Here is a 26,546-nt window from a genome sequence, read left to right on the forward strand (position 1 = left end):
CAAATAAACGTTTTTCATTTTCACTACACACATTTTCCCAGCATTATGATCAACTGGACACCAGCTGTGCGTGTATATTTAATATATTTAATCGAGTTTTACTTGAGGCTTTATTTTGCTTATTGTTATAAACAGTCTCTTGAGAGCACTGACTGTAACAACAACAGAGATGTCAGTGATGATATTGGCCTCAACGATGCTTTCCTCACAATCTAGGCAGTAGGTTTATATGACTGACTTACATAAATCATTGTGTGGACAACTATTGAACCGTGTCATGCGTTAGAATACGTATAGGAAATTTCTGATCTTTCGCAATAACAAACGCGAAGATGGAAGGAATTTACTAATTGGTATCTTCACGGTAACCCATTTTACTGTTTTATTTTTCTTGTTGATATTTATTTATTGGTATTTATAACTCTTTAAAACATGCTGACAAAGGAACAGTAACTACCTTTTGATTTCCTCTAACAAAATGTTCATGCTATTTATGTTCAACTTCGCGAAGACGTCAACTGGCAAACATTATACTGTTTGCCAAATTATGGCTATTTTTATCGTCGCTATTGAGTCGGTGTATTATTTTATTTTTTTACGTGAATCAGCTCTTTTCGCGTAAGAAGTTGATTTTAAAAATTAACCGCGGTGATATTTAGATACTTATTTTTAAATGTCGGCTTTTTATGAGTGCATATGCTTTAAATGTATGAACGGCGTTGACAGTTGTTTAAATCTATGAAGTTTTCGCAGTCGATGATAGATCGTCAATACTTGTAGATATGTTAATATAGATGTAATAATGTAGAAACTAGTATTCGTCTGTATACATATATAGAGAATACAAACTTTTAGCCGCGTCTTGGAAACACTGGGCTTATTGCATGTGCTTAAAGTGCTTAAAGTGTCGTCCCAGATCAGTCCGAACAGGCTATTAAGGGACGACATTTTCAACCTAAATTGGATTTTCGTTTAGAATATACTTCCTCTACAAGAAATATTCATTAAAAGCGGAAAGTGTCTCCGCTGAAAAGCCTGTGCGGACTGAACAGGCTTATCTGGCATAACACTTTACGCACATGCATTAAGCCCAGTTTTCCCAGAACGCGGCTCAAATATCAACCTTTTATTGCAGACCAACGATGACGCCAATCTGGCTTGCACTTGCGCCTGCTCTCGCCGTGTTGATGACGTCATACAACGGGGTGCACGCTCAAGTGATCAAGGATGCTGAACGTTTGTTCAGTAACCTAATGGTGGATTACAACAAAATGTTCAGGCCAGTGTTGAATCAGTCGAAACCGGTTGTTGTATCTACTTGGTTAGATCTCGTCTCTATCCAAGATTTTAACGAAGTCGAAGAGAAAATATCATTTACAGCTATATTGTTTCTGACATGGACGGATGAGCGACTGGGTTGGGACCCGGAAAAATACGGCGGTATTAATAACATCAATATTGACGTCAGCAAGATTTGGGCTCCACAAGTGATGCTGCTTAACAATGTCCTGAAAATCGAACGTCTTTCTGAAGACTGGCATACAGTTAGTGTCAATGCGTCGGGGAGTTGCCTTTATTTCATAGCCAACGTGTTTACGTCATCTTGCGATGTCGACGTCACTTTCTATCCATGGGATACGCAGACATGCGCGTTTCAATTCATGCCTGCGAAATACGAGCCTGGAAAGATCGTTCTGTGGCCACTCAAAGGCAACGTGGATTTCAACTACTACTCCCCTAATGGTGCCTGGGACCTCGTGAACACCAGCGTTAGCTCAGAGATTTACGGCTACACGGTGAGTTTCAAGATCGAGGTGGAAAGGAAGCCGCAATTTGCGATAGTGAATGTGATACTTCCGCTGATTATCATGTCCGCGCTGAATATCCTGGTGTTCCTGATCCCTACGGATTGTGGGGAGCGCATCTCCTTCTGCTTAACGGTGCTGCTTTCCATCGCGGTCTTCCTGACGCTTGTGGGAGACAACCTCCCGAAGAACTCGAGGCCGATGTCGGTGTTCAGCTACTACCTGGTGTCAGTGCTCATCATCAGCGTCGCCATCTCGCTCGCCGTCATATGCAGCCTTCACACGTACCACCGAGGTGAGAAGCAACATCCTGGGGCCGCGTGGAGGGCTGTCGCCAGGCGTTTAGGCTGCTACTGTGCGCGGCGGTCAGGGCCAGAGAAAGCGTACAGGGTTACCGGTATTCCGGGTGTTGATTACAAACTTGCTCGGCCGGAAAACGTTACCCCTCGGGCTTCGCTCGGCATGCATTTAGTGCCATACCCGATGCGCAATCATCGTGGTGTATTCCTGAACCGCAACACACATGTTAACGGGACTCTGTCTTCAGATCATTCGGAAGACTCAACATTTCACGAGGAAGAGACGCATGAAGGTGATAGCTCAGTTATGGAAATCAAATGGTCAGAAGTGAGCATTGCCTTGGATAAAGTATTTTTCGTCTTTTTCAGTCTTATTCTAACGACTGACACGCTGTGCTTTTTCATGGTCATTTACAACAATGTAACTCTATGAAAGAGTAATTTAAAACTTACAAAAACTATTCAATGACCAAATTGGACAGTATTATTATCACGGAATACTCTTAGTCGGCTAAGATCACATCAATTATAACACGACATCTTGGTGGTGATAAAATGTGTTAAACCGTAATTACTCTTAAGTTTCCAGACACTAAGTTTTCGGACGCCCTCTTTTTAATCCCAAATAGATATATTTTGTAACTCCTACTTTTCGAACACTCAGGTTTCCCCGAATAAAAATGAGTCTAAATTTGTGGACAGATGCATTGCACGTGTATCAACATTCGTACTATTTGTGTTGATCCGTTGAATGCGAGATGGGGGTTAATTTGGTTAAAAGCGCTAAATCGAGATCGGATATACTTAGTTTTAAAATTAATGATGGAAATGCATAATTAGAACGTAAAAACTTCGCAAGTTATTAGGAAATAAATTAACCGTTTTTAGGGATAATGGTGCACTACTTAACACAAGTGTGTTTTGGACACTGACTGTTTTAACCGACTGTCAACCTCCTGTTCTACAGACTGCAATATTCCTCCCAATTAACACATTTTCTTTCTTTAGTCCGCACAAGCGAATCAGAGACGACACTTTCCGCTTTTATAATATTTTTCGTTTAAAGAATGTCTCTTCTTAGCAAAAATCCAGTTTACGCGGAAAATGTCGTCACTGATTAACCTATGCGGACTGCACAGGCTAATCTGGGACGACGCTAAACGCACATGGATCAAACTCCATTTTCACAGAGCAAGCACAATTATTTACATACGATGATAAAATAATACGTTGGAATGATACAGCTCGGGTGGTTCTAAATAACCAATAATAGGTAAATAGGGAAAACAAGTGCAATTGCCGTCATATGTTTACAAAATAAACATGCACTGTTATTACAGCCCGGGCTATTAGAATAACTCTCGGTCAGTTTTCAAATTAAGAAAGTGCACAACGGTAACGTCTGGCCAGGGACCGTTTCATAAACGATCGTACGACAATTTTAACTTACGAGAGAATTTTGTAATCTTAATTAGTAGATGAACTAGTTCGCCATGCTCGTCAAATATATACGGCGCTTGAGATGCCAATGTAATTAATTAAGTACTTAAAATTTATAATCATATGATATGGACTTAAGCAATTATGCATCTTTGAAAAACGTTTCGTATCGTACATTTGTACTACGACGTTTATTGAAACGGTCCCTGGGCCAGGTGAGTAAATTAGATGCAGTATTAGCCCCCAACGATCTTATGTAGTAAGAATATATCAACTGATGTAATCTATGTTGTTCTTCTTGATTGAAGATTTTGCAAAGGATTAATGAACGTGACTTAATCACACAATATTCAGACTCAATTACCTTCGCAGAATACGTACGTTGCTAATAAAGCATGGATTATCGTTACTTTGACAACAATAAGGGTAACTATCACCCATTAACAAGTATCAAATTCAAAAACAACTTAAAAATAAATCGAATAACCACATAACATCAGTCAGTATCGATGGCAGATGTTGAAACTGGACCTAAGGGAATACATTTTTTGTTTAAAAAATCCTGGAGAAAAAATAAATTATTCTAACATTTGGATTTGTTACATTTTAAAGATTTAATGTGGCTTTTGTAATATATGAAATGGTAATGTAAAGGTAAAAGGAGGCGTGCCCTGACGTCTCGGTTGATGTAAACCCAAACAGGTAACGTGTTTATAAATACCTGTACACCAGATCATTTTAAACTTCAGGGTGATTGTGTTCTTTTGTTAGAATTTATGATGTTTTTCGGCATCTTCGACCCGCAACACAGGCGAACGCAAACGCCGATGCTGATCGACAAGTTATTTGAAGATGGAGAAGTATATACGCATTAAAAGTGTGCGACAATTTACCATACTGATACCGACATGTTTCCCCAGGTTATATTGTTACTGTCGGTACGTCACTTTGTGTGGCTGTAGTGAGCCTGCGAAACAGATTTGTTTTCGTTATTTTGGAATACTATCATTTAAGAGCGCGTGCGCTTTGACAAACGCAATACACAGCTGCCGATATGAGTGCAATAAATACTGATAAAGTGACTACTGTCCAACGATTATATGTATATAATGTATATATAAATTTAACAAACAATTTGAGCCGCGCTCTGTGAAAAAGGGGGTTCAATACATTTGCGTAAGGTGCCGTCACAGATTAGCCTGTGCAATCCGTCTCAAACTGGATTTTTGCTTAAAAGAGACTTTCTTTAAACGAAAAATCCCATAATAGCGGAAAGTGTCGCTGCATATTAGCATCATGAACGACACTTTACGCACATGATTTAATCCCCTTTACTAAGAGCACAGTACATTTATCAATTCAAGAGGGATAAGTCGGTTGAATGTCATGAAGCGCGATCAAAAGAGTTACTTCCCTTACTAATATTTGGTATAGTTTTGCTTAAAACTATTTTATTTCGACTACTCTGTTTGAACATTTACATACTAGCTTAATATATTCGTTTGATCATGACAATTGTTTAATAGTGTGAAAACAGATTGATCAACATTGTTATTATTCATGCTCAAACTGTGGTGCACTGTTAAGTCAAATTGATTAGCGTCTTTTAAAAAATAACATCTTAGATTCGAAGCCAACAGTACAATATAAATTGTCAACTGGTTAAGTATATTAAATTTCTAATAACCATTTATTAAGTCCTTGTTTGCGAGTCCTATAGGGTCGCGTTTAAAATTGCATTATTTTATTATCTGAACATGACTTATTGTGAGAAAAAATCATAAGAGAATTGTATACGATATAAAACCATTACTCCGAGCAAGTCTCCATATTCGAACTCGTTTAAAATTAATCATTTGACTGGTTTGTTTTTATTTTATTTTTGTATTGAACCCTTTTAAAACAAGCAAATTTGTTGAATTGATTTCCCTCGCCAATATGCTTCTGGACACAAAAGTGGTATATTTGACACTCAAAAAAGCATTTTTTTCAAGATACAAAGGGTCATAACTCCATTATTAACAGATGGTGTACAATGCCATTTGGTGTGCATCATCCCCTTATCCATATATATATATTTATACCAAGTTTAAATGAAATCCGCCAAAGCACTTCCAAGATATGGCTCCGGACGGACGGAAAGACGGAAGGAGGACGGACGGAAGGACGGACAACGCGGAAACAATATCCCTCCATCTATGGCGGGGGATAACAATTTCAAGGATGACCACAAGACCTCCCCAATTATCATCTGTTTAATTCGTTCAAACTTACAAATTTGCACATCTTTTTCAAATGTTGATTTATTTTAAACAAACCATTTTAACAGTGTGTTTATACTGCTGTATATACGTTTGTCCTTTTTGTATTACAGCAGCTGAAAACTTTATTAATCTGCTAACAGATCCCTTGCGCAATACAAGGTGTGTTACAGTGCAAAAACGCGATAAACATAACGTTTACTGTACACATTGGGAGTAGCATCGAACAAGCAAAGGGAGTCTAGTGATTTAAGATACAGACTGAGTGAAGTCGCCAAATTGAAATTCGATCATACCCGACGGCAAAGGTCGAAACGTTGAAATGTCTGTTTCAACTGAATCAACAAAATTATTTGAAAACGTCAAATACGAAGGAAATGTGTATATTATCTACAATTCAGTAACTTATGCTTTAATATCATAGTTTTACAGGTGAGGGATGAGACAACAAAGAAAACGACTTAAGCGTTCTAGAATGCGATTGGAAGGTTTGCGCTTTGCCATAGCCAACCCCTACAAAAAAACAAGAATTATTTTTGGAACCAAACTCACACATCAGATATGCTCTTTTGATATAGTGTACGAATTCCTGTTAGAAAAAAAATCATTAAGTAATACTGTTTTTTAATTTTCGGTCGTTCATTCTTTAAGGTCAAAGCGGTGATCACTTGTAGTGCAAAGACATACGAATGTTAACAAACTATATATATCGCCACGAGACTTTATTTGTTTGATATGGGAATTTCATTCAGAATTCCTCAGTTCTAAATCCAAAATTGTGAACTAGGCAGCGCTAATGAATTCCCAGATGGCCAAATACCCGATATAGCTAATGTTATACTGTTATTTATTGTTAACCGACTTGAAATAAAAGTTTGTTTCTTGTATCTTGTATCTGATGAATTTCCCGGATGGCCAAATGACGACCTGACGAATTCCCCGGATGACCAAATGACCACCTAATGAATTCCCGGAATAAATCGTGGCGGCCTGATGAATTCGTCTGTAAACACACCCTACACCTTACCGACATCAATAATATCAAATTTCATATATGTTGACAATATGTAGACTGTCATACTCATAACACGAATGATTAAGTAATTTATGGTTGCCGCGTCGAATAAGTTTAATATAAGAACATCTGTCCTATCACAATGTTTTTTAATGCATTGCTTTTTGCTAATACCTATTTTGTTGGTAAGATTTAAGTGATCTTACGAATGAACTGAGTAAATTTTGCGAACAGAACATCTTGAAACATATTATATATGTGTGTTTGTGTGTCTGCCCGTATACAATCCATATATTGGTTTTAAAATTGCACTTATCTATTTAGGACGAAACATAGCGTGAATGTATTATCACCGTTAAGCATCTTATGGATATAAAGAGATAATGTATTCCAAACATCACAAAAGAGCCTGTTTTTGTACGCAAGAATAGCAAATATGATTACGACTGTATAAGAAATTAGTTACAATTAAGAACATTTGCAATCACCAATTAATGAAAATTTCGTCTGATTAACTGATCCTTTTACACTATAAATGTAGCTTCATGAAAGAAATACCCTAATAACAAACTATGTGCATATCAATATCAAAATGTTCAATTCTAATTAGCGTGGAAAAGAGTAACCATCCGGCTTCTACTTTTTATGGTATTCTACAGCTATCGAACTGCGACCGTATTTGCTGACAAAGTTTGTATTCCAAGTTATTTTTTTCTTTTTTATGTTCTGTTTTATAATTTTGAGCAAAGTAGTTATAACAGCATCAAAGATAACAACATAGTAATATTGCGAAGCGTTCAACGGGAAATCCCTGGTCGATATTTTGGGCCGAATAATTCGTGTTTGTTTGCTATAGACCACAGGTGGTTAGCGTGTGGCTATGATATTAATTAGTGAAAACCTCATTTTGAATGATAAATAATCATATTATAACGAAAAATGATATATATATATATATATATTTGATAGTGAAATTGTGTTTTTTTCATAAAAGTAATTTTTTCGTTATAATATGATTATTTATCATTCAAAATGAGGTTTTCACTAATTAATATCATAGCCACACGCTAACCACCTGTGCTATAGACTTGGATGACCTATAATGCTTCTCTGATTGGTACGCATACTAATTGTTACGATGACGGCGGATGCTTGACGTCTTCATAGGCTTCATTTCGTTCATATTCAGTTTTCCGAAATGTTATTTCAATTAATCAGGTGTATAATATGATAAATAACATAACAGAAAAAGGCACTTTTTGTGTACGAAGCAAATCACGGTGATTAGTTGAATAGTAGTAGGTCTAGTAAGTAAACACGGTATTAACATCATTTCTTAGCAAGCGAACACGTGGTAAAAATAGAGTTTGGTTTATGATTTTTCATCAATTGACCTCGGTAAAATATTACGCTATAGAAAATCATCTTTCATCCATTATTTGAAATATACGTGTTTGACGAACTTTGCGCTTGAAATACGTATATAATATAACAACAACATCTACTACTAGACAAGACAAGACACAAAGTTTATTTCGTAAATAAAGGCCAACGGCCCAAAATACAGCATATATTAGTAACAGCATATTATTATTTCTGAGTTGTGAATACATCAAGTTTGAACATAAATTTTGTTCTACATCTTTCTTTTTCATTATTTCAGTTACAAAAAACGCTATGCTTTTTAATTTACTTTCATCAGAAATTTGCATAAGATTGCAACAATTTAGGAAATTTTGTTCACCATTGTACCATGAAAAGATATACATTTGCCTTTCTTGGTTGAATCTGGGACATTTAAAAAATACATGAAACTCATCTTCAATACATACATTATTAAAATAGACGGAGCAATATGTACATATTCGGTGTTCTCTTGAAATTCCTAAATGCCGACCAGTTTCAATTGCTAATTATGGGCTTGAACAACGGAATCTAGCAACTGACTTTCGAACATAATTTTTTTAAATAATATGTCGATAAACAAATATTTTTCTGGGTTTCGCATAGATTTGAATTGTTTGTAAGTATCACATCTTGATGAATTTCCAATAGTTTCAATCCAGTTCTGTGAATTACAATCAATCAATCTTTGTTTAAATGCCATTAAGAATAATTCCACATTTCCTATCTCTTGACCAATACAAACAAAACCAAATCCATATCGGTACAAAATATTTTTTACAGATGTCACCCAATTAGTTCTTCCGATTTCGTAATGTCGCTTAGACATAATATAACAATTTCTAGGATATCGATCATCTGTCATACTAATCAATTTACACCAATATTTAACGCATTTTACATGATTTATTTTAAACCTTTGTATTTAAGATTGATTGCATAAAAAGCCTAAGACTAAATGGAACACTTACTTGCTATCTTTGATAGAAGTTATGAGCGTTTGCTATCTTTGGGGGAAATCTAACAATGTAAAAAAACATGTGATCTTCCTGTGCTCTAGGCAGACACCATACCCACTATGCCACAGTGTTCCCTAGGGGGATTGAGCCCAAGACCTTCTGATGGCTAGGAATGCACACAATCCCCCATGCTGTCTTTGTCAAGCTAAATCAGTAGCTAAATCAGTAGCTCTCTTTACAGAATATGCTTAACCCTTTCCCCCATAAGAGGCAAAGTGAAAATGGCTATGTGCAAACAGCATAAAACCAGAACAGCCTGCAAGTAACTCGCAGTCTGTTAAGGTTTTATGCTGCTCTTCAGTATCTAAGGGTTGGAACTGAAACCTTTAAAACTTGAATCTAGTAAGAAAGGCCTTTAATTAAAATTTACTGTCTAAGGGACTACAAATGCATCAAAATACGTATCTGTGTGGTAAACTAAAGGGTTACCAAACTTGACTTGTTGGCTAACACAGGTGTAAACATGTTTTGGGTTTTGTTTCTAGCTATCAAGATGGGACGCCCAAAGAAAGCCTATGGTTGTGAGATGACCACGTTGACTGGATCCCCCAAAATGGGAAACCAGTCCCCTGTATAAGTAGACAACACAAAAACAACAACTCCCCAAATTGGGGATGAGCCAGCCAAAGACTCACTGAAAATCTCTCCAGTTTGTAACGAAATCAAAAAGGAGAACCCAGACACCTGTGAATACGAAAACAAGGTCATGTGGTGTGAAAGTTAGAACCAAGGGCAAGGTCAGATGACATCATGGCAGTCTAGCAACCATGGTCAGAGCTGCGGAGGTCAGACCCATTCCTCAGACTTTATTGAAGAGGATATTGACGACATCTTGATGATGCTGCAGAACGACAATCAGTCTGGTGCAGGACGAAGCAAATGCGTTGCTACGGTAATGGTTACAACGACCTCCCTGTGACCTCCCAACACGTGTGCAAAGCTGAGATGGGTCTGCAGCAAGACCAGTGGCAGTTTGGAATGAATAAGTCGATGAGCGTATCTCAGACTCAGCTCAATCTGACGAACCGCCCACCACCACCCCAGTACCCAGGGTACAGCAGCAGTTACCCCCAAGCCAGATCTCCAGCGCCATGCGCGCCTCCCCCTGTCAGTCCCCGCCCAGGCAGATGCCCTCTCCAGGGGGGTATATGTCTGACAGCACCACAGCGGGATCCCCTGGCTATGTTCCCAAAGGCAGCCCAATGCACTCACCGGCCTGTCAGTTCTCCCCTAACCATAGCCCCATGTACAACTCCCCGTCCCCTCACAGCCCATATGACACCAGCTCCTCTCAGGGGTCACCCTACAGTGAGACCATGAACAGTCAGCACCCATTCAGCCCCGACAACAACTACCATGTCACTGATCTCTCCGTCAATGTCAACTGTGGTCCGCAGCCGAACATGGCTTCCATAGGGTCGCCTACGCGCCAGTTCTCACCAGCTTATAACAACGGTCACATAACCGGCCAGTCCATGCCCAGCCAACCAATGACCATTCCACATCAGGAAGGGGGAATAATTAATTCCCAGGATAGCTGGTACATGACTGGTACCCCATCCAACATTTGTCACAGTCCATCACACACCAACAACAACCAATCGCACATTCTCGGCCATTTCCGTCAAACATCGGATAAGTATGACAAAATGTAGAATAAAGGTGATGGGTAAAAATTTTGCTTAAAAGGCCTGAGAAAATCCCTGACACCTAACATTATGATTATCAGTAAATTAAAGGTCCAAATTAAGACACCTAAATCACTTAAACATACATACCTAATTTCAGCATTTCTATACAGGACATCTATTTTTCAAAAACCGGTATTCTCTTTGGTGTCGTCTTCGTGGCAGACTTTAACTTTTCTGTGCTGCAGATAAGGTTTTCAGCTATTGACATCCGTCTACGTTTTGGAGTTCCCTTAAGTGGAGTAACTGCTCTCTTTTAACATTTTCCAGCTTTTCCTACACACATCTGCATGGACAAGACAAAGAATCAAGTATATATGTAATACCAATGCTGTTGTATCATAAGATTGGCCCTCTAAAATCAATAAAACATGGGTATCATATTAGTTTACAGCGTTCAATGAGCTCTTTGCATACGAGGCAAGGAAAACCACAAAGTAATTGTTGGATTTCTGTGATTTGTAAACTGGATGATATTCGAATGTACTAACCCAGGGGTTCATGACGTATATAATAACCAATGATCAGTTGACAAGGGTCAAATAAAGCGTACTTAATATATGTAAATCCAAAGAATACTCCTGTCAGAAAAATACAAGCTATCAGTATTTAGTGCATCAACGTAGCATGTTCTCAAATGACACTCAAATGACATGCCGCATGGTAAATGTAAACACAAATTATGGTTCAACATCTACCTGCAATAAAACATACAAGATCTATTCATTTTAAAGTATTTAATCTAAAATCACTATATTGGTGGACCCCCCTGCATATTATCAACCGACTGGCGCCATATTAAAATTAAATTCAATCAACTGTTATTGATTTATAGCAATGGTGCTTGGGGAGGTTGGGTGAGGGGAGGTAGTAAATATAAATTGCCGCCATAGAGTATTTTGATGATTTTTGCTTTGGCAGACTATCGGCTTTATTCTGAACGTGAAATATTTCAGCTAGGGGGGGGAGAAATTATCAAAAGGAGCTGGTAAGACTGCTCGAATAGCCAGTCATTTCTGTTGCCGGTCATCTTTCTACATCTTGACCTGGTGCGTCAATGCAAATGACCATGATAACTACATGATCAGCATAATATTACGTCTAAAGAGTGTACAAGTAATGGACAGATTTTTTTTTAATCATGTGTATACCGTTTGAATGCACGAAATTTTGACCAGCTGTTGGCGCATATACGCTGGATAACGCTGATATACAGTGGGAAGAATTCTAAGGCCGCCGCTTTTAAGTCCTCCCGGTTTTTATCCGTGACTTAATTAAACATCTCTGTGGCTATTTACACAAAGATAACATTCTGACGCCATCGTTGTTATTGTTTTTGTTGTTGTAACATTCTTAGACTGGTTTCACGTGGGCGGACTACTTTCAACCCGTATTTCTCCCGAGTCCGATTATGATAATCTGCGAGGGGTACCGAATGCAACAACAACAACAGCTTCCCAAATCAGGAGAGCAGTTTCAGACGTTTGGAGAACATTTCGCGGATCAATCACCATTTTCTCTCCGGTTCATCTTGTGACCTTTATGTGAACCAGGACAAGGATTGCGACGAAATGATGTCGAGGCTGAGATCGTAAAAAAGACGCTATCGTCAATGAGTCAAGGTGACTCTTACTACTATGTGTTGTCCGACAGCCATTCATGCTCCAATGACTCAGGTTGCGGGAGCGGTAACTTCGACGAGTTCACATCTTGCAGAAGAATGTACAAACGTAAAATTCTCGACAATTCTGAATTTTGTGGCTCGCCGCAGTCCGGTAATGGAAGCGTCGGGAGGCTCTTGAAAGCGTCAACAGTCGGAGAAGTATACTGGCGAGCGTCCGTGGAAGTGGAGGACGCTTTCCCGATGACCAGCGACAAACATATGCTACTGCAGCACTTGAACCAAAGACCTATAGATAACTTTATCTATAGGTCTTTGCTTGAACAAAGTATTTCAGCAGATGACAGACCGATGTGCAGAGAACAGAAATGTACAACAACAGGTTGGTTTAACCTGTTTATGCCTAGTGGACTCTCCCATCTTTCTAAATATGATCAATTTATTTCCAAAATTATGGATGTCTTGTATATTTATTTCAATATTTAGAATATTTCTTACAGAAATTCTTCAAAGCAAACAGCGCATTCCCTGATGAGACGCTGCAACATGCGGCGTCTCATTTGGGTCTACGCTGTTTGCCAAGGCCTTTTTTCTAGACGCTAGGCATAAATGGGTTATTGTAAGTGAATATCACGTTATTTAGTGTTTCAAAATAAATGTTAGATTGCTTAAACGGATGTGCTATTCTTTTATTTAGTGGTTGATATATGTTTTTAAATCTTCTGTCATTAAATTGCTGGCAATTCCAGAAAACATCAATATGTTGATATATGGTTTACTTTTATTGATTTGAACATCAATGTGTGAGGGTATACTTAATGTTATCAACTGGATATTTAAAGCTTCCACTGTTTACTTATTTGGACAATATAATGACTTGTATTCACTATATTTTAATTTTCTTGATATGTTCATTAAAACTTCTTGCAGAAAATAACCTTGGTTGAAACAATCATTGCTTAAAGCTGCTAATTTGTTAAGAGTGATGATTTCAAGTTTTAAAAACCAAAGTTTATTCTTGTTTCATAGGACACAGGAAGTTGCCAGCAAGCAAGATTAAGGATAATCCGAAACACTACTGCAGGCGTGAAATTTGCTGCCCAGATACCAGGTAGGCTTTGATTTTATACTTGTAATTAGCACTGAAAAGTAGGCTCTTTATGTTTTAATGAACAAATACTGATAACAAAACTGATCCATTCTCCGGGAAAACAGGAGTTCATGCATGTCCCTATAAAGTGTCGTCCAAGGGATTTCATGCATGCGCCTATAAAGTGTCGTCCCAGGGATTTCATGCATGTGCCTATAAAGAGTCGTCCCAGGGATTTCATGCATGTGCCTATAAAGTGTCGTCCCAGGGATTTCATGCATGTGCCTATAAAGAGTCGTCCCAGGGATTTCATGCATGTCCCTATAAAGTGTCGTCCAAGGGATTTCATGCATGCGCCTATAAAGTGTCGTCCCAGGGATTTCATGCATGTGCCTATAAAGTGTTGTCCCAGGGATTTCATGCATGTGCCTATAAAGTGTCGTCCAAGGGATTTCATGCATGTGCCTATGAAGTGTCGTCCCAGGTATTTCATGCATGTGCCTATAAAGTGTCGTCCCAGGGATTTCATGCATGTGCCTATAAAGTGTTGTCCCAGGGATTTCATGCATGTGCCTATAAAGTGTTGTCCCAAGGATTTCCTGCATGTGCCTATAAAGTGTCGTCCCAGGGATTTCATGCATGTGCCTATAAAGTGTCGTTCCAGGGATTTCATGCAGGTGCCTATAAAGTGTTGTCGTAGGGATTTCATGCATGTGCCTATAAAGTGTCGTCCCAGGGATTTCATGCATGTGCCTATAAAGTGTCGTCCCAGGGATTTCATGCATGTGCCTATAAAGAGTCGTCCCAGGGATTTCATGCATGTGCCTATAAAGTGTCGTCCCAGGGATTTCATGCATGTGCCTATAAAGTGTCGTCCCAGGGATTTCATGCATGTGCCTATAAAGTGTCGTCCCAGGGATTTCATGCATGTGCCTATAAAGTGTCTAGGGATATCATGCATGTGCCTATAAAGTATCGTCCCAGGGATTTCATGCATGTGCCTATAAAGTGTCTGGGGATTTCATGCATGTGCCTATAAAGTGTCGTCCCAGGTATTTCATGCATGTGCCTATAAAGAGTCGTCCCAGGGATTTCATGCATGTGCCTATAAAGTGTCGTCCCAGGGATTTCATGCATGTGCCTATAAAGTGTCGTCCCAGTGATTTCATGCATGTGCCTATAAAGTGTCGTCCCAGGGATTTCATGCATGTGCCTATAAAGTGTCGTCCCAGTGATTTCATGCATGTGCCTATAAAGTGTCGTCCCAGGGATTTCATGCATGTGCCTATAAAGTGTCTTCCCAGGGATTTCATGCATGTGCCTATAAAGTGTCGTCCCAGGGATTTCATGCATGTGCCTATAAAGTGTCGTCCCAGGGATTTCATGCATGTGCCTATAAAGTGTCGTCCCAGGGATTTCATGCATGTGCCTATAAAGTGTCGTCCCAGGGATTTCATGCATGTGCCTATAAAGTGTCGTCCCAGGGATTTCATGCATGTGTCTATAAAGTGTCGTCCCAGGGATTTCATGCATGTGCCTATAAAGTGTCGTCCCAGATTAACATGTGTACAATGTAGTCGCCTTTTTCGCTAAGAAGAAACTTCAAACAAAAAAACAATACAAGAAGAAAGTGTCAAACCTGCCTAGCCTGTGCAGACTGCCCAGGCTTATCTGGGACAACACTTTACTTAAATGCATTAATCCCCAATTACCCAGGGTGCTGCTAAAATGTAAAACAATTGGAAAAATCTTTATACATTTTAATTCTATTATTTCATATGCTGAAAATTAATGAACAATTGTAAATGTCTTTTTCTTAAATTTATCCTCCGCTAAAGGCAGAGGGATATAGAATTGGCGTTGTCCGTCCGTCAGTCGTCCGTATGTCACAAACTTTTGAGGTCTATATCTCACTAACTCTGTAAGATATCAACATGTTACTTCATAGGTGTATACATATCAATGAAGAGAAGTTACATGCACAAGAACTATAACCTTAAGCTTTCTTAAATAAGCGTTATTGCCCTTTGTTTTTTGTATTATGTACCTTTTCAATATTTCACATACCATACAAGATTTTAACATGAAACTTCACGAGTGTATTTATATCAATGAAGAGATGTACCATTCTGAGGAACCTTATCCCTACACTTTCTTAAACGAAGAGTTATTTCCCTTTTTTGTTTTGGCAGGGCCATATCTCAGATATGATACAAGATTTCAAAATAAGACTATAAGGATGTATATATATAAATGAGTGGAATCGCCTTGCACAAGCACCATAACCCTACACTTCTTAAATAAGAGTTATTCACCTTTGTTGTTTTGGTATGATGTAACGTTTATGGATTATATCTCAGCAATAAAATCAATTACCTACCCTTACTGATTTATACCATTTATCAAGGGATTTTCATCCATCCATATAACAATTTTATTTGGCAGGGGATATCAATTCAACTAATGTGCTTGATTACATTTAAAATGATGTTTCAAGGGAGATAACTCAAATTCAAAATTAATATAAATGAGCCACACATTTGGGAAACAAGGCTTACCAGTATATCATGTGCAAAAAGTGTCATCCCTGATAAACCCTTTGCAGTCTGCACATGCTAATCAGGGACAACACTTTCTGCTTTTGTGGTATTTTTCATTAAAAAAAAAAGCTCTTCTTAGCAAAAATACAGTTAAGGCAGAAAGTGCTTTACACACATGAATTTAGTATTATTATCCCAGTGCGAAAAAATGCTTGTTTTTATTTTTTGTTTGACAATATATTCCATGTGAATTTTCCACAATGATATCCAAACAGTTAGGACCGAACGCGAGAATGGCTTCAGGCAGCGTTGGAAGCATGATGTAGATCTCATGAAAAAAATAAAATCAAGAGTTTTTATCTTGTTAAATCTATGTTACCATACCACATTTGGCGTTGACATTTTTGTTATTGCTATGAAGAACACTGATTTTTTATGGGTTTTTTGTTGCAAAATATTTGTTGATTTTGAGTGTAAATGGAGTTTTTAATACATGTGTTTTCGTCTGCAGGTTTCAGTGTCCTACACCCAGAGGACAAGGCGTTCCTCTGCAGGAACGTGACATTCATGTCCACTCTGCTGATGGCGGGCCACAAGCTGTACGGCCCTGAGGAGACCAACTTTCAGCACTTCTGGAGCTGGAATGTCTCAGCCCGGAATCCCTTCTACCCGTTCAGGCAGCAACTGATGGAGGTGGGAAAGAAAGTGCACGCGGCCAATATGGACGTGTATGAAGTTGCCGTGCTGGCAGCCTTGTTGTTTATGGCCTCAGGTATGTAAATAAAGCCAATTCTTGACTGTTTTTTTGGGACTTGTTATTGTACTGGAAGAAAATTAACATTATGACAGTGTCAACATTCAGTTATTGAATCACATCATTTAAATTTTGATTATAACTTTAGCTGATCAACTTTTGATGAATATGAGCCAAGTTCTGTAAAAACTGGGTTCAATGTTTGTGCGTAAAATGTCATCCCAGATTAGCCTGTGCAGTCTGCACAGGCTGATCAGGGACAACACTTTGCACCTAGACTGGATTTTCGTTGAGAAGAGACTTAAACAAAAAATTCCATAAAAGCTGAATGTGTCGTTGGTGACTAGCCCATGTGGAATACACAGGCTAACTTAGGACGCCAGTTTATGCACATGCATGCACACTCATTATGCCCCGTTTTTCCAGAGAGCGGTTCAAATAGAAAATGAACATGATGACAAATTCAACATTCAGTGAGCTCTCAAGTATGGTATGAAGTCAATGTTGATAAATTATATCACAAAATTTAAATTGTGTTTAGTAATTCAGCTGATTGTCTTATACTTCCTTGTATTGACAAGATTCACTACTGTCCTCCAAGAATGCAAATGTTTATACTATATATTGCCCTGAATGCAATTGATAAATGGATGAGATAAATCATAAATGAAATGTGAGCCTCGTTCTGGGAAAACAGGGCTAAATGCATGAGCATAAAGTGTTGTCCCAGATTAGCCTGCTTTAGGTGAATCTGGGACTTTTAAGCCCATGAATTAAGGCACTTTTTATTCCTCCAAAAGTGGGCATAGAGTGATCGCACTGTCCGTCTGTCTGTCCATCACACACTTTTGCGTTTAGGTTTCGAAGTCTGCGTTTCGGTTTTGGAAAAAGCGTTTTTCCGGGGGCATATGTCTTCTGATGGAGACAGCTCTTGTTCCCAGTACATTTTTCATATACAATACAGATGTATAATAAATCATGTGTTTCTATTGCAGACTTCTCTGACCTGGCATACCCAGAGGCCATTGAGGAAGGTCGCAGAAAGCTTATCGCAGCTCTGAAGTCTTACGAGCTTAGTATGTGCAATTGTCAACATAACTTATTCATGTTTTTGCCAGATGCATAGGGTTGTTTAATTTTATTAAATCTGAATCATTTTGTGAATTTTAACTTTGGATTTGATTGATTTTTTTTAATTTCATTGTCTATACAATTAAAATTATTTAATATTGAGGTCTTGGTGTAGTTAAGTCCCTGAAGAAAGTAGCCTTCCATTCTTATATGGAATATTCAGTATTGATGTACAATTTGCTATACAGTGACGGAAAGTTCTCATTGAAAATTAAATACTCAGAGTGTACTCAACAGGTGTATCCCTTTCTCAAATTAGAGTTCTTTTTTTATTGTAAATTTTTATAATCTTCAACTTTTATGCTTATTTTTATGCTCCCGGTAGGGTCGCATATAGCAGTTGAACTGTCCGTCAGTCAGTATGTCAGTATGTGTGTATGTCAGTCTGTCCGTCCGTCCAAAAAAACACTTTAACATTGGCCATAACTTTTTCACTATTGAAGATAGCAACTTGATATTTGGCATGCATGTGTATCTCATGGAGCTGAACATTTTGAGTGGTGAAAGGTGAAGGTGAAGGTCATCCTTCAAGGTCAAATGTCAAATATATGGCGTCTGTCCGTCTGAAAACTTTAACATTGGCCATAACTTTTTCAATATTGAAGATAGCAACTTGATATTTGGCATGCACGTGTATCTCATGAAGTTGCACATTTTGAGTGGTGAAAGTTTAAGGTCAAGGTTATCCTTCAAGGTCAAGGTCATCCTTCAAGGTCAAAGGTAAAAAAAAAATAATTTCAAAGCGGTGTTATCATGAAGCTGCACATTTTGAGTGGTGGAAGTTCAAGGTCAAGGTCATCCTTTAAGGTCAAGGTCATCCTTCCAGGTCAAAGGTCAAAAACAAAAATTCAAAGCGGCGTTCTCATGAAGCTGCACATTTTAGTGGTGGAAGTTCAAGGTCAAGGTCATCCTTCAAGGTCAAAGGTCAACAAAAAAATTAATTCCAAGCAGTGCAATAGGGGGCTTTGTGTTTCTGACGAACACATCACTTGTTTTTTTTTAATCTTTTCCAATTTTTTTTTATTTTTTTGCTTTCAGCCAAGGTCTTGAATGTAAAATCGCGGCTGTCAGAGTTATTCGCCCTTGTCCCGGAGATCCGCCATCTTGGAATGTGGCACCAAGAACTCATGAAGCAGACGAGAATCAACGTCCAGATACAGGAAGTCAATCAGATCTTTGACACTGTACACTTCCGGGAAAGCTAGAAAATGTTGTCTATCTGATTGGGCAAAATTTGATTTTCATTGGTGGAGATTTAAAAAAAAAGAAATCATCTGATTGGACAATTTTATATCAATACCAGTATTGCTCAATTTGGGGCAAGATAAAAATGTTATCTTTCTGATTAAAAAAATACTTGTGATTTTTATTGGTTCAGAGTGATATATACGAGAAATAATGTAGTATGACAGTATAATATCTATGCCAACACCATTTGTTTCAAGGAAAGTTAAAATGTTACACCTCTGATTGGACATTATTTAATTTATTTTCATTAGAAGATCGAGAGTAACACACAGAAAACAGCAGGTTGTAGAAAGTTCTATCATAGCTGTCCAATTCTGGTAAAGTGAAGAAAATTGATCACTTTTGATCAAAGGTGTGTTTTCAAACTAATTTTTGAATCTAGTGTTTGGTTGATAAAATTTAGATTGAAAAGGGCGTAAATGAAGTATTGAGGGGATTTACTTTTAACTTTAAAATATTTTTTAATAAGGGACATTTTAAATGATAACATCAGACCAATAAGTAAATATATTAAATAAGAATAGTTAAAAAAATAAGTTTTCAATAAATTATCTTGAAATATGTAAATCCAAAAAACATTTTACATATTTCCAAATTTTTATATGAAGGGACAGAATTGTAAATCAATAGTTGAATATTGAAGTAGGAAGGGGATAAATTAAATTAAACCACAAGACACAATCTTTAGCACAACATATTTTCAGGCCTCTATTTTTTTTAGCGAAATGTCATGTTTACAGTTTTCAAAATATGTGTTAAGATATGTTTAAGGAAATATCTATAAATTGTGGATAAATGTTTCAGATGTAAAAGTGTCTGTGTGATTTATTTATCATATTATTTCATTTTTATTGCGTTCATACCCAGAGATTAGCTTAGCATGCTCTTTAACCCTCTTCACCCTCAGAAGCAAAGTGAAAAAGGCTATGTGCAAACAGCATAAAACCAGAAACTCGCAGTCTGTTCAGATTTAATGCTGTTTGCTGCTAATCAGTATCTAATGGTTGGAAAAGGGGCCTTTAAAACTTTAATCTAGTAAGAAAGGTATTTAATTAAATTTGACTTTCTAAGGAACTACATATTCATCAAAATACATAATAATAAATTATCAAAGTGGGAGAGGGTTAAAAATAGTTAACATTTCATTGTGACATATGATTACTGTTAACATCTCTCTGCATTTTATTCAGTTGCATATTTCTTAAGTCATTCAAAATACATTCCAAAATAAATGTAACATTCCATTTGATCAGACTGTGATAATGCATGGTGATGTTTTTTTAATACATTAATTTTGTGTAGCGCATATTTTTTCATATTTACATTTAGACTGGTTTTGTCTTGGCAAGAACAACAAATTATTTTATTCTATCTACTTTATTTTCCATTTTCAATTATTATATATAAATATTATAACATTTATAAAATATAACTTTTAATGGATTTTGTAAGTTAAATAATGAAACATAAATTCTCTATATTTTAGTGAGTTGGTTATGTGTATGATTTTGTTTGGTTTTTAATAAGAATTTGTTATGTGATTGAAGAAAACTGGATATGAAGAATCATTGAGGCTTTTGTATTGAATATGTTATTGTTATGTTGTCTGTTAGTATATTTGTTATGGTGGCAAAGTGCTGCTGATTTTAAATTGCAATGTTACATGTGGTTTGCCGTCCAACATGGATTTTTGTTAACAAATAGAGAACTATTCCTTAAGTAGCAAACCAATTCAAATTTAATAACAAATTAAAAATACTTTTTACAATTTTTGCATATCATGTCAATATTTTATTGGTTATTTGATTGAGGTCATTTGTTCCATGTCCAGTGTTCATTGTAACATTGCAAGTTTATGTACATATTATATACCGGTATATTGAAACGTCCTTGTTAGTTAGTTTAACTCGTTAGTTATGAGCTTATTTGCTAGAAATATTGTGATACGTGAAGCTTTCAATGTGATAATGTGTGATAATTTTACAATATGTGATAGAGTGCTTCTTTCTTAATTGATAAAGTGTTGAATATGTTATTGTGGTTTTATATAAAAATGGACTGACTGGATTTATTGACTTATTATTTTGTATTTGTTATTGAGTATATTTGTTATTTTTTTACAAATTGGGTAGCTGCTACAGATTGACTTTAACAAATTGTACTGATAGTGGGGTCACATTTTGAATACCTTATGAATTTTTGGTATATGAAGTGAAAAAATATTATACTTACTATTTTCTTTAATACAACTAACATTATTTAATTACTATAACATCATCAAACACTGTATTGTAAACAGGTCGCTGATATCTTACTCAGATATGTTTAATTGAAGTCTGTTTTTGAAATGTGCTTGGATGCTTTTTGTGCTTTTCTAAAAAAAATTCTCCCAGCACACATATGTATGTGAAATAGTGCTAAACTGAACACCCAGATATGTAGAAATCATTATTATTTGTTGTATATGTTTTGTTTCATGCAGCATTGTTGATGTCGATAGAAACTGTTATGTTTTTAAACATTTGTTATTTGTATGCATATAATATGGTGTCATTCAAATGTTAACCCAACTTTTGATGGAAGGGATTTAGTCATCAAAATGGAATCGCACATAATTGGCCCTAATGTGAAAACAACATTTAATAAATGTACCCAGAAATCAAAAGTATTTATAAAACATTAAATCGAGAAATGTATTATTTACATAATAGACTCGTATCTTATAAAAAAAGAACTATCTAAAGTTTTTAACTTCACAACATGTATTCATATTCATATTTAAAGTACTTTTGTTGATGTACAAACAAATTATTATTATAATGTTTAAAGTACTTTTGTTGATGTACAAACAAATTATTATTATAAGGTTTTTCATTAATATTCATTTTAAACATAAACCAACTGAATTTGTTACACAGACAATTCTATATATTTGTGATATGATTTGTTTATTCAACATTTTGTCATCTAACAATCATATTTATACATGTTAACACTTTGAGCAGTTTGTCTGTCACATTATGTACATATGACTTTCATTACATATATTGGTCTACAAAATAAATCATAAACATTTGTGTTACATACAATCGTTTAATTTTGAGATTTTTTAAATGTATTTATGTTATGTTATAAACCTGAGGTATGATAAATACTGTTCCTGTTTTTGTTATTAGCCATGTAAGTTAACACTAATATGATTGAAAAGACCCCTCACATTTTCCTTACACGTCCAGGAAAATCTACTCCATCACCTAATCCATTTAGTGTGTACAACATTGGCTTATTTGCTCATGTATAAACAATCAAATGTTTAAATGTGGAGAACTGTTATACATAAAAATTGTTTTGTCTTAACACTTGTGATTGTTTATAAAAAGGATTTTCTTATTAACCAACTTGCTAAATTTGTTTAATTCAGCAAAACTTAATCTGACTGTGACCTTTTCAAACAGTGAACAATTTTATTTTTTGTTAGAGTATGTATTTTCTTTTTTTTTGCAGAATGCAAGTAAAGCCTTGTCAAAATCTATAAAAATTATGTAATACTTAACCCTTTCCCTCTCAGAAGCAAAGTGCAAACAGCATAAAACCAGAACAGCCTGCGAGTAACTTGCAGCCTGTTCAGGTTTTTTGCTGTTTGCTTCTTATCAGTATTTTAGGGTTAGAAATGTAGCCTTTATAAGTTGAATCTAAGAAAGGTCTTTAATTAAATTTAACTGTCCACGGGACTACACATGCCTTAATATGCATATCTAAGTCTGGGAATATTTAATTAGCACTGGATAACAGTTGATATTACAAAACAAGTACACTGCTTTGCTAATCTAATATGTCCCATGGTCAATCAAAAAGCAAATTACTAAATGGAAACAGGGTTCTTACAATATCCAAAGGCATAATTTAGAAGTCTAAGCTTTCAATGAAAAGGGAAGGAGAAAGGGGTAATTCCTAAGGGCCAATGTTTGTCATACTTCTCCGCCACCCACTCGCAATGTATAAAATGGTGTTTTGAAAATGCAATGACCACTCCACAATGTGGAGCATGAAATATTATATGTTTGTCTTGTGTAATTGTGGTGTGTCAGTGTTAGTTATTTTCCTCATTTGAAACAATATGTAAATTTACAGTATGGGTAACGCGAAATAACATACATGGATATTAAATCTAACATAGTTAATGAAGTCAAAGGGAAGTCAATATTGAGTTGTGGCGTGTTTTATTCCACGTTGCGTCAAATTGAAATAGAAATAATATGAGGAAATAAAGCCTTCCTTCACTGAAATTGCTTAAATTCTTTAATGCATAAAAAAATACTTAATAGCATACAACAACAAAAAATGTGTTGCTTTTTTAGTGTGTTAATGACAATATCCACTATATATTGTATGAAATATTGTGAAGTAATTTCACCATTTTGGACTGTGTCTTTGAGGATCATGCACACACTTGGAGTGAATCTGCATAGTTTTGTCATGTTAACAGCTGCAACCTCGACTTCATAGATTCATATATTCGCAAAGAATATCACTCATTACGAGGATTCTGAATTGGTATAGTTTGAAGTAAAATATGGGTTTTTTGGTCAGCTGTACATAATAATAGAATTGTTCGGGGTTGTGGTGATTAACATTAAGGAACAGTAACTCCATCTTAAAAAGTAGTCAAACTTTCCACAGTGGTCTCCCCTACTACAACACAATCAAGCCAGAAAGGGAGACCTCTTTGGAGAATTTAAGAAATCTCATGTTCTTTATATTTCCTTCCCCCCGTGTCAGAAAAAGTATATACTTGGTTTCCATCATTCATTGTTTTTGGTTATCCCATCAACTTGTATGTATGTATTATTATTAGAAAAAGCATGTTTTGTTTTGAGAAAAATAAAAACATTCTTTTGAGAAAAAAGTATGATTTTGTTTAAGAAAAAAATATTTCTTTTCAGAAATGATATTTGTTGAATAAATACATACTTTTTTCAGGTTATTAAAAAGTATTAAAATGATTTACAAACGTAGCAATGTTAATTTTCTAAATGGTATTTACATACAAGTTGGTATAATATACAATTCATTTGTTGTAAATATTAATTATGGTTTCAAATGAGGTGCACGTTTAGCTAGCATAGGTAGCTTATAATTTTAAAGCAGTACATTTGTCTCTCCAATTAAAGCAGAAAGCTTTGCTTATACTAATTATTTGTTAATTAATAAACAATATTTTGTTTTAAAATAAATTGATATCTCAGCTTGATTAAAGTTATTTTCACTTTCTTAACTATGGTATCACAAAACATTAATTTTTACATCAATGAATGAACTATTTTAATTGTATGGTCCAAAATGTCTACATGTTTTCAGAAATATGATTTTATAAATTATATAAATGATAACTCTATTATTATTAAAAACACACTCATGTAGGTTAAATGTGTAGTATTGATTAATATCTTCAGTTTAATAATATACGTTATATCCATCTAATTTTAATATTAATCATGCATATGTTAGCTCTGTATACATTAAGTTCAATTGATCTCAAGAATTATTATAGTTTATGCTATAATTTATTATGTATTGTCTAACACAGCACTGACTTTAATTTCAAAGTTGCAAGTTATATTAGTTTGCAATATGATCACTAAAATTATCATTTAATATTTAAAGTTTGGAATGTTATTTTTATTGAAACGAGTTTTCACAACATTAACACAAAATACATAAACGTATATAATATGTACAATTGGGTTTTCATTATAGCTATGTACAAAATTGTATTTTAAGTGGATAAAAAGGTATCTATGGTTCTTCATATTGGACGATTCAGGAGTCATATTTCGCTTTGTAGTGTTGTTACAAAGTTTAGATATGTTAAATTCCTGTCAACAAACTTCGTTCAATGTTAGCATATTGAAACATAGTAAATTTTTACACGATTTAGTTGGACTGTGTCCTATGAAATACCGACTGACATGTATGTACTGTTGATAGATGCTAGTTAAACTGTGTTTGAAAGGATATTGTAATAAAAAAGAAAAAATGTTCAACTTGCGTTTGCTATTTCCTTCATTATAAAATTTAAAACATATATATGATTAATGTAATACATCACGGATTGTTGTCATCAATTGTAGAATTGCAGTTGGTGCATTGATATTCTTGTAGCTCTTTATATGTGTAAACCAGCTTAAAAAAGCAAGCAGCCTCGTATTCTAATCAAAATCCACGGTCAACACTGCATCGCTTCGCAGTATTATGTACCTAATAGCAAGGTAATATATGTGCGTGTGTTTCGAATTTCATGAGGTCCTTCCGCGCCTGAGAATGAATTCTGTGAGGACCCGGAGTGTGTCCCAGCAATGCAGCCCAATTAAATGACTAGACGCACGAAAATTAAGACGAATTTAAATCATAGCTGCAATTTCAAATTAAAATCAAGATATGAATTGCAAAATGCGACGTAAACGCCATATACCAGTGTATTAGGTCTATCGGCCGATAAGTTCTCTTTGATTTTATTAACGATCATTGTCCACAACAAAATCAAATTAAAATGAAGGGAGTATATCTTTTTTTAAAGATATTTTTTGTTGAATATTCGTCGTATCAGAAAACGCTTGCTCTCGGCGGAATCGATTAGGTTTGAACCCATTATATGGTAAATGCTAAGTAAATGTCAATCAAAATGTATGTAAGCAACTCTAGGTTCCGCGTCGAACAATTTATGGACCTTAATCGCCTTATTTCAAATGGTCAGTTGTATATAACATTAATTTTAAGACTTTTACTTAAAAAAATATCGTTTCTAATATACAAAACAGAGTCGCGATGTCGAGATCAACGTGCAAAATATCACAAATATTGGGATGTGGCTCAGTGGTACAGCGAGCGCATCTCTTGTGAGTAAAGGAATGGACACAGTAAGTGAAGGTGAAAATTCTTGAAACCATCCTTAATTGGAGTCGCAGCAGCAAACTTGGAGGTTTGTATTTTTGTATCATCTGGTTTTTAGATCAAAGATAATTGAGCCGGTCGCTGGGAAAACCGGTCTAAATGCATGTGCCTAAAGGATTGTGCCAGATGAGCCTTTGCAGTTTACACAGGCTGATCTGGTACAGCACTTTCTGCTTTTATGGAATTTTTATGTCCCCCAGTCTATACTGGGTGACATATTATTTTTGCCCTTTCTGATTGTTGGTTTGCATCAACTTTAACATGTGCCATAACTTTTGCA

At 35.9% G+C, this 26,546-nt stretch overlaps 3 protein-coding genes across 5 annotated transcripts in view; 1 reads left to right on the forward strand and 2 right to left on the reverse strand.

The window, feature by feature from the left end:
• The window catches only part of LOC127872573 (uncharacterized), a 213,304-nt gene extending 190,853 nt beyond the window's left edge, over positions 1-22,451 (forward strand). Inside the window, exons 11-12 of the mRNA XM_052415899.1 lie at positions 17,932-18,012; positions 19,106-22,451. Coding sequence (XP_052271859.1) covers positions 17,932-18,012; positions 19,106-19,272 — 248 coding nt within the window. The 3' untranslated portion in view covers positions 19,273-22,451. The remainder of the gene's footprint in view (positions 1-17,931; positions 18,013-19,105) is intronic.
• The window catches only part of LOC127871328 (uncharacterized), a 290,977-nt gene that overhangs the window by 135,148 nt on the left and 129,283 nt on the right, over positions 1-26,546 (reverse strand). The gene's annotated exons all lie outside the window — the stretch shown is intronic.
• Positions 1-26,546, reverse strand: part of LOC127871331 (uncharacterized) — a 205,646-nt gene that overhangs the window by 37,780 nt on the left and 141,320 nt on the right. The window lies entirely within an intron of this gene.

Source organism: Dreissena polymorpha, chromosome 3 (genome assembly GCF_020536995.1).
Source record: "Dreissena polymorpha isolate Duluth1 chromosome 3, UMN_Dpol_1.0, whole genome shotgun sequence".
Taxonomy (NCBI): Eukaryota; Metazoa; Mollusca; class Bivalvia; order Myida; family Dreissenidae; genus Dreissena; species Dreissena polymorpha.